The sequence below is a fragment of the Mustela erminea genome, chromosome 13 (genome assembly GCF_009829155.1).
Source record: "Mustela erminea isolate mMusErm1 chromosome 13, mMusErm1.Pri, whole genome shotgun sequence".
In the NCBI taxonomy this organism is placed as follows: Eukaryota; Metazoa; Chordata; class Mammalia; order Carnivora; family Mustelidae; genus Mustela; species Mustela erminea.
The window spans coordinates 13,020,521-13,029,950 of record NC_045626.1 but is presented as its reverse complement, the minus strand read 5'-3'; the positions used below and the strand labels follow the sequence as shown (position 1 = coordinate 13,029,950).

The window sequence follows — 9,430 nt, the reverse complement described above, 5'->3', positions numbered from 1 at the left end:
GATAATCCAGTAAGTCAGTAAAAGGACATTAACTCCCTTATTTCTCAAGTCTTTATTAAGTACCTAATAAACAGCGCGTAGCACAGTGCTAGCTGCAAGTCAAAATGTAGCTCTCTGATGAGCTTACAGTCCAAATGATCTCAACAAGAGTAACAGGATGGGCTTCAAATTGGGATAAAAATCTTACGATAGTATTAGCAATTTATTACTAATTAACAACTTAGTACTAATTTATTACTAGAACCCCAAGGTAGGAGTGGGATTAGTTTAGGAATTCTTCCCGGCAGAGAGAATATAGGTCATGAGCTAGGTACTCAGGGAAATAATGGGATTGGGACTAGCAGAGAAGACGCGACACTGTAGCGGAGTAACAGAAGGACGTAAAGGAAGGAATGGAGGCATGCAAGTACATCTACCAGAGCTCAGAAAGGTGAGGGAAAGGCAGTGTCCATGCTGGGCACTTGCTTTTGCTTCATTTACGACAGTGTCAAGCGACATCTATGGCTACAACATTACAGAGGTGGGCCTCAATTTCTTGGCTATGCCGGTGACAAGTGTCTGAATGGTACTTCCCATTAATAATCAAATATACATTCCAGGCTGAGAAAAAAAATGTTCTTCAACACCCAGCTCATGTCAAGAAGCCTCAGAAACCATCTACCCCAGTTTCGTAACTGTTCAAGTTCAGACAGAGCCTGAACATTGTAAGCACTTATCTGTCCATAAAGAACTCATGAGGTATGGTGTATGCGCTATCACTTTAGAATGAGTCTAGAATTATTTGATTCCAGAAATAAGTTTAGAACCAGAAATGTAAAAAACGTATTAAGATGTAATACAGAAAACGGAGCTATGGCTGGAAGTGATATGGATACTGAAATACAGTTCTTGAAGCATGCAGAAGAATTCAATGTGATAAAGTATCCACTTAGCATCAATGCTGTACTTACTTACCACCGGGTCATCTATTTTGTCAAACAAAGTAAAATACCTCCTCAAAAAAAAATTCTGGATTTACAAAAAATTCTGAATTTCAACTATTATAATTATGTGAATTCTCCTAATGATATCATTAATAGCAATACTATATAATTCTGAGGCTGATAAAGAATATAAATTATTTTATAAGGCAGCCACAAAGAGCTGTTAGTCTGACAACTCCCAGCCCTCACATAAAAGCTGTTGACGAATAGAATTTTCATGTACGCATTCTCAATAATTTCTAATGACTTCTTGGTATCTAATCAATTTAGATAATAATTTCTCTTATACAGAAGATCCCAAAATAAAGAAGCATACACAGAAAATAGCCAACAGTAGGTTATATCAATTTACTTCACATAAGAACAGCGGATTTCAGGCCTATGATTTCCATTTAGTATCAACAAAAACAATCTGTACAGAAAACTCAAAGGCAACCATAGAGCTTTATATGTAAAATGTGCAAATATACTTTAAAATGCAAGTAATTCTATAGTATTTGCAAGGTAGAACTTTATAGTCATTAAGGAATCTACCTCATTCCAGCTAACTGAATCATACTTTTGCATATAGAGCCAATGCAAATGCACAAGGCACAACTTAGTGTTTGCGCTAAAGTGTGTAACATACACCTTCAGATTTATTTGGAGATATTAAAATAACATATCATGTTTGTTTTTTATTATTTAATGAGACATTAGCTCATTTCTAAAGCTTCAAGAGCATTACATTTGATAACATATGTGTGGCAAAGACAAACTTCCCTGGACTTAAAAGGTAAAAGACAAGACCCTTGGTAGCCTATATTAAAAAAAAAAAAAAATTCTATCTATCTATATATATATATGTACACACACACCCACAAGAAATTTCCCATAATTCAAAGGGAGGCCATTCCTTTAGCAAAGGTTCCCATTATAGTATCATGACAGAATTATTTAAAAAGTATGTTTTTATTTGCCATCTGTTTTGGTCAATCGTGCTATAAAAAGATACCGAAATAGACAATTTTCTTCTTCAAGATGAAGACAACGCCAATTTAGAAAGTCCTTCTTTTGAGACTGCACAGTGAATGGTATTATTTAATTAACTATAGAAGCTTGTTGCTTTTAAAGAAATTATTGAAATCGACACAAAGAAAAATGTTAGCCTATCAAAACTCAATGAGACTCGGCTAGAACACAATTCAGAAGCTTTCAAGCCCAATCACAGTGCTCTTTGCTGTTTTACCGCCCATCCCTGAGAATTAAGATTCTATCATTTAAAAATTTTTAATAAAGTAAATAAATTTTGCATTGATGAGAATTAAGAATTATTTTTCAAAATATATAAAATAAGGCCTGTTTCATTTTTGGTTAAAAGAAAAAAAGAAAAAGAATATAAAAAAAGAGAAATGCTCTTTGCAAATACCACCAATTCTAAATACTGGTATCTCAATCAATGTTAATCCTCTTCTGGGTAATTCCTATTTTTTGCCATTCATTTATCACTTATTTCCTTATTATCCATTATTTTATAATTTTTGTTAACAGGAGCATTTAACTGGTAATGGAACAAAAATATGGATAAAATTAAAGGAACTCTGGAGTGAGATCTGTATTTCCCTGTGGGAAAAGAGTTTACTGGAAATAATCTGAATGCCATCCAAGAAAGGCAAAAGTACCTATGAAAGAAAGAACACACATGGTAAATGTCTTCTTCGTTGTCTTTGGTTTAGCCTTCTTGGCCAAAATCTTCTGTAAACTTCTTCAACTTCAACAAGTCATGTTCATTGACTGTGGGTTTTGTGTTAGACAGTGACCGTAACATATCCGACTGTCAGGGGAAAAGAAAAGAGTAGTATTAGTAATGATCAAATCAAATAAACATCATTGCATTATTATTAACTAACTTTCCACCTGAGGTTAAATCTAAGTATTTGCAGTATACCCTAAGTTACTAACAATAAACGCTCTTATTCCTTCTAGAGGCCATCTCTGATCCTGTTCTTCCTTTGCACAGCAACTTGAAACCGCTTGCCTGTCCTGACCACAACTTTCGATGGCTCTCCATTTCGATACACTTCCCCATCAGAAGTATAATCCTTTTAGCCTGAGGATCAAGGCCCTCCAAAATATGTCCCTGATCTCTTTTCCCATCTTATCTGTTTTTTCTTAAAATAAGAGAGTTCACCAAGTGCAGTTCAAAAGAAATAGTCTTTCACTTACAGAAGTTATTCACTTACACTTATGTGAAACATAACACCATTTAATTAAAACCACCTAATCAGATTTAAAAATATATATATTTTATTTATCTGAGAGAGAGAGAGAGAGAGAACCAGTGGGAGGGAGAGCAGAGGGAGTGGCAGGGAGCCCGAGATCACGACCTGAGCCAAAGACAGATGCTTAAACCGACCGAAACACCCAGGCGCCCCTAGAATTTTTAACTATTAATTAAAATTATGATCAAAATGGGGAGAAAATATGCTAATATCAGGGATTCATTAAAAGAGTAACTTCTGGACCATGTCTCTTACAAAACAGTATGAAAAATGGTCAAAGAACAAAATCTTTAAAAAGTAACATAGTGGAGCACCTGGGTGACCCAGTCAGCTGAGCACCGACTCTTGATTTCGGCTCAGGTTATGACCTCAGGGATCCCCATTATGGGTTCCACACTCAACAGGGAGTCTGGTTGAGATTCTTTCTCTCACCCCCTCAACACCTCGCCCCCCTACTCACTTGCATGTATTCTCTTTAAAATAAACAAATAAACCTTAAAAAAACAACAACAGTGCAAGGACTGAAACAAAAAAGGGTTTCTAAATAACTTTCAGGGAAGCATCATTAACACATAAAAATATTTATACACATACTATGTACAGAGATACATGTATGTCTATAGAGCTATGTGTACATATCATGTAAGTAAGTTTCTTCTCTGGAAGTTACTGTTAATTCAGACATAAAGCTCTTTAAAAATCTGTAAGTGAAGCAGAAGATTTAAAAAACTGAGCATTCAACAATAAGAAAACATAAAAATAATAAATGTTGCTTTTCACAGTAAGCTTCCTATACCTTACAAAATGAGTCTTAAGAATTATAAATCCCTCCAGTATAAACTATAGAAATATAATTTTTTTTATCATAAAAACTGGGTTTCAGGACTTTTTTTTACCCCTCAAGCACATTAAAACTTCCTACAAAGTTTGCGGAAGTAAAACCGAAAAACACCATTATGATTACTATGATAAATGCATGAAGGTTTCTGGATATTTTACAAAATCTTAGATTCAGAAAAGAAATTTCACCAATTCTGCTTTTTAGTTAAGTCCTGACAATAATTTATGCCATATAGATAAGTATTCTGGTGATAGTATCTCAGCTATAAGACCGTCAGTAAGCTTACAAAACCTGTGTTTTTGAATAATATCTTTTTCACTAGAAATTTGATTTTTCTTGACGTCCACAAAAATATTTTAAAGATAATTATTTTTTATTTTTTATTTATTTTATTTATTTTTTTTTAAGATTTTATTTATTTATTTGACAGAGAGAGATCACAAGTAGGCAAAGAGGCAGGCAGAGAGAGAGAGAGAGAGAGAGAGAGGAAAGCAGGCTCTTCGCTCAGCAGAGAGCCCGATGCGGGGCTCGATCCCAGGACCCTGGGATCATGACCTGAGCCGAAGGCAGCGGCTTAACCCACTGAGCCACCCAGGCACCCGATAATTATTTTTTAAATTTTTAGTTCAATTAATCTTTACAACTTTTGAGTAGTCAGTATTTCATAAACATGCTTGATCATACTGACATTCTCTAGCTAATCCTACATAACTGAAAATGTTTATCTTGGTCTCACAAATGACAAACTATAAATTTTTTAAGATGTCAAACCATGCAAACAACTGGCTCCAAAAGTTTATCCCCAGGGACATCCATCCATGTCATTTCAATGGCACCAGGGTCACCAGGAGAACAGGGTGTTAGCAGATCATCTACTATCTTGTTGGGATCAGCTCGTGAAGGTCCGCGCACCTGTAATAAATAGTCTGAAATAATTATTTGAACAAATTAACTATGTTAAGATTTAGGCCATTATCAAGAAATCTGAAAATGTACTATTCTGTATTTGTTAAAATGTCTAATTCTAAAAATAAATAGATGAATATACAACAAATGTAGTTTTCTTTGGGTGATGGGATAGATTTTGTTTGGTTTTAGTTTTTTTCTTGATGCTTTCCTCTATTTTGAAATTTCCTCCAATAAATTACTTACATGATCAAAGGATAAAAAGAGTTAAAATTAAAAAAAAGAAAAGAAACATCTGTGGTTAAGAGTTCTCTTCTCCTCTCATGCTTATTAAATGGTCTTAGAATCCATAAAAAAGGTTTCCTCAATAATTCTCTTAATTTTTCTCTGTTTTCCAAAACTGGGAAAGTTCTGTGATACTTGGAAGATTAGTGTGAAATCACTGAATATTTCTTTCTCAACAAAAATTCCTTCTTGAAAGTAAGTACAAAATTAAATACTAAGTGTAATTTCAGTGTTATTTTGTGATTCATAACTGATTTAAAATGAAATCTTAATAACACCCAAAAACAGAACCTTTGTGACCCAGAGTCACTTGCAAGTATTTTTTAGATGGCAACAAATCTATACTAAAATTGGGGGTTGCTTTCACATTTAATATTTATTTCACAATGATTAATCTTAAATATATTAGGGCAGGTACAGAAATATAAACATTTTGGCTTTACTTAAATTACGTGTATTTTATTGTCTTTCTCCACAAAAATTTCAGCTGTGGAAATTTTTGGTTTTGATTGTAGTACTTTCTGACTTGCCTCTAGGCTCCGAGTAATACTTCAGACATTTTATAAATAAATGAACAGGCACTCTGGTTTTTGCTATCAGCCTTAAGAATGGGGAGTGAAGGATGGAGCCACTGGGAGATCTACTGGCTGGTGATGCTAACATTGCTGTGGCTGCTTCACTTTTATCCTCCTAAGAAGGACCTGGCTTCAGGGTCACAGCTGTCCCTGGCAGTCATATGGAGAACTGAATGTAAAGTTCTGGGTAGGAAAGGACTGAGTTCCTAAGAATCCATAGTTTTTAAATGCAAAGAGAATGAAAAAAAAAAAAAACCAAAAACCGAAAACCGAAAAACACAACAGCTGGGACATAAACTTGACCCTGAGCCTCCTGTATTTCCAGTAACCAAGTGGCTGCAGAAGGAAAAGGCTATTTCCCCAGGCTACTCAAGTATTTTATGAGAACTACTTCATTTCTTCTCTCAGTTGTACTTTGAGGCAGTGCTACTGTCTACTGTAGTAATGATAAAAATGAGACTTAAATGGGTAATATAATTTGCTTAAGGAGATATAACAAGTATACTGTGGAGTTGGGGTTCAAATTCAGGTTTTAATTCAAGCTCACAATTTTTAAAAATACTTATTTTATTGTATGTAACTTGGTCATAATATATTAGTCTTCTCATATACTGCTGGATTAAGTTTGCTAATCTTTTTTTTAGGATTTTCACGTCGATCTTCAGAAGTAATACTGGATACTGCTGTTCTGAGCAACAGGGCTGGTCCAAATTACCTACTTCACTAGTACTTAAATATTTTGGATATGCCAAGACCACAGTCTTTTTACAAAATACTGTGTATGCAACTCATTCATGCAGACGAAACAGTGCGTGGGAAGCGAGGCTTCAGATTCTGAAGTACACGTGTCGTAGGGAAAATATCACAGGTCTGCGCCTATCTGGTTATACCTGGGCAAACCATGTTAGCAGCCAAGTCCTAGTTTAATCATGTTAACATCTAAGTCTCAGATTAATGATCAACAGGTGACCAGAAGCACCTCTTGTAGAGTTTTTGTGAGTACCGAATGAAATAGTGAGTTAAGACTAGAACACAGTGAATATTTAAATATTAGCTATTAGTATTTTTGCTTTGTTAATGAGGTATAACTGCACCAGATTCTGCTCAAGGATATTCTAGTTGTACCAGTGGTCACTATATATTTAAAGTTTCTATACTTATATCAAAATTTTAGTAAGTACTTCAAAAAAATCACTGCATAAAAACTTTTAAAATACATTAAAACTATTAATAATAGCTATTAATAAACTTTGTGGGAGAACCTATTTTCAATGAAATGGAATATTTATTCTATACACCCACTATTTATTATATAAAACAGAAATCTTCCCAAAATTCTTTGAAGACAAATTAATGATGGTCTCCAAACTTGACTTTAAAAATATCTGAAAGGATGGAGCAAAGCTCCTTATCTTTTTGTCAGAGAGAGCGAGCACAGGCAGACAGAGTGGCAGAGAGGCAAGGGAGAAGCAGGCTCCCTGCTGAGCAAGGAGCCCGATGTGGGACTCGATCCCAGGATGCTGGGATCATGACCCGAGCTAAAGGCAGCTGCTTAACCAACTGAGTCACCCAGGCATCCCCTAAAAGCTCCTTACCTTTTTAAAATGAGTGGCTGACTGCACTTTTCGAACAGGCTGCATAAGTGCATCGCGCACAATGATACTTATGTCCGCCCCCGAATAACCATCCGTTTTCTTCCCGAGTTCCCGGAAGTCTGTTTCTGTAAGACTGTTCTGAGTGGTCCCCAGGTGCAGTTTAAACATCGCTGCTCGGGCGTGGGCCTCAGGCAAAGGAATATAAATTCGTTTCTCAAATCTTAAGATGAAAGAAATGTAAAGAATATTACCACATATATTTAATTTCAATGGAAAATTCAGATTTCTCAAGAAGAAACAAGATGCTCAGATATTCTCATTTATACAAAGCTAAGCTGAATAAGTTAAATGGGCCCATATGTGTCAGAGTTAAACATGTATATTTAGTTAAATAATGGGAAAATATCCAGAACACATTAGCAACTAACAAGTAAATCCAAAATAGCCAGAGAACCAGTCTGGAGTGGTTTAATCTTTCTCACATGATTTGTGGGTTATTTTGGCCACAGTGTTCATGTCTAGGTATGTCCCACAAGATTAGCTTCTCATAGAATCATATTCTGAACTGCTGACCCAGGAATTAATATGGTTAATCATGTGAAGTAAGAGAAGACAAAATAATTCCCTAAATTCAAAATGGTAAAGCTACTCAAAATCTTATCTAATAAACATATGTCTACACAAATGTCCACTTTATTACAGAGGGTAATTCAGAATAAAATAAATACACTTTTTAATTAACATTTTTATTAACAGTAACTTTGCTTGCCTTCTCAGAATTTCAGCATTTGGAAAGGGAGGAAGCAACAAGGGAAAATTTAGATGTGAAAGTCTCATTCTTCATGTAACTCTCTAAGGCCTTGAGAATTTTAAATTTCCATTATTTTAGAGATGGGTTTAGAATTAGTCCATTTTTCAAAAATAACCAGCAGATTTCCTTTCTTAATACTGGATGGTAACCCTGCAAACTATCAAGTGAGTGGCACAAAAGTGGCAAGAACTGGTGCTAATTTTTACCACGCAAAATTCAATGAATGAACAGGGAATGGTGTGCATGAAAAGTAACAAGTCTATATGCCTTTCCTTTAGATCAAGTTCAATATGTAATTTAAAAATCAGATATAAATTTTTTAACAAAAGTATATCCTGGCTTTAAATTATATGACTGTCATTTTGCTAAAATTTTATATGAAAGTCTTCCATTGAAATATCAAGCTACATTTGTACATTTCTGAAGCATCAGTGCCTTATACTAAGCTTATTAGAATTAGCTAATATATTTTCCAATGTGAAAGATTCCATATATGAAAATCTATTATCATTAATATAGCAAGCAAGCAAACAAATGCCTGCCTCTCTTCCCCCAGCGCAGAGGGGCAACAGGGTTATGGTACGTCAAAAAAAATTCTGAAAAAAAAAATTTTTTTTCTGAAAACCTGCCAGAATGCCTCTTCACTGGACAAAAAGGGAACTGCTACTGACTTGTTACACCTGCAGTGAGAAATAAGATCTTCACTGTATCATCATACCTTCTTCTAATGGCAGAATCCAGAACCCACGGTATATTTGTAGCTCCCAGAACCAAAATTCCATCATTGTCTACACCAACGCCTGCATCAAAATACGTAATATTTTAAGGAATTTGTCACTTTAATGTTCTTTTCAACCTCGTCTATACGTTAAGAATGTGGTGTTTTGGGGCACCTGGGTAGCTTAGTCTTTAAGCATCTGCCTTCGGCTCAGGTCGTGATCCCAGGGTACTGGGATCGAGCCCCGCATTGGGTTCCCTTCTCATTGGGAAGCCTGCTTCTTCCTCTCCCACTTCCCCCATTTGCATTCCCTCTCTCTGTGACAAATAAATAAAAATCTTAAAAAAAAAAAAAAAGAATGTGGTGTTTAATGTTAAAGTGCCTCATCCTGAGAGTCTCTGAAAAAAACTGTATTTAATCAAATGTCACATTATTCAAATATGAGGCAAATACTG

General features: G+C 35.1%; 1 protein-coding gene across 1 annotated transcript in view; it reads right to left on the bottom strand.

Moving 5' to 3' along the window:
• Positions 1-1,307: 1,307 nt before the first annotated feature.
• Positions 1,308-9,430, bottom strand: part of VPS4B (vacuolar protein sorting 4 homolog B) — a 30,547-nt gene continuing 22,424 nt past the window's right edge. The window contains exons 8-11 of the mRNA XM_032310254.1: positions 8,976-9,057; positions 7,447-7,666; positions 4,857-4,997; positions 1,308-2,796 (exon numbers count right to left, since the gene is read on the bottom strand). Of these exons, the coding sequence (XP_032166145.1) occupies positions 2,695-2,796; positions 4,857-4,997; positions 7,447-7,666; positions 8,976-9,057 (545 nt within the window). The 3' untranslated portion in view covers positions 1,308-2,694. The remainder of the gene's footprint in view (positions 2,797-4,856; positions 4,998-7,446; positions 7,667-8,975; positions 9,058-9,430) is intronic.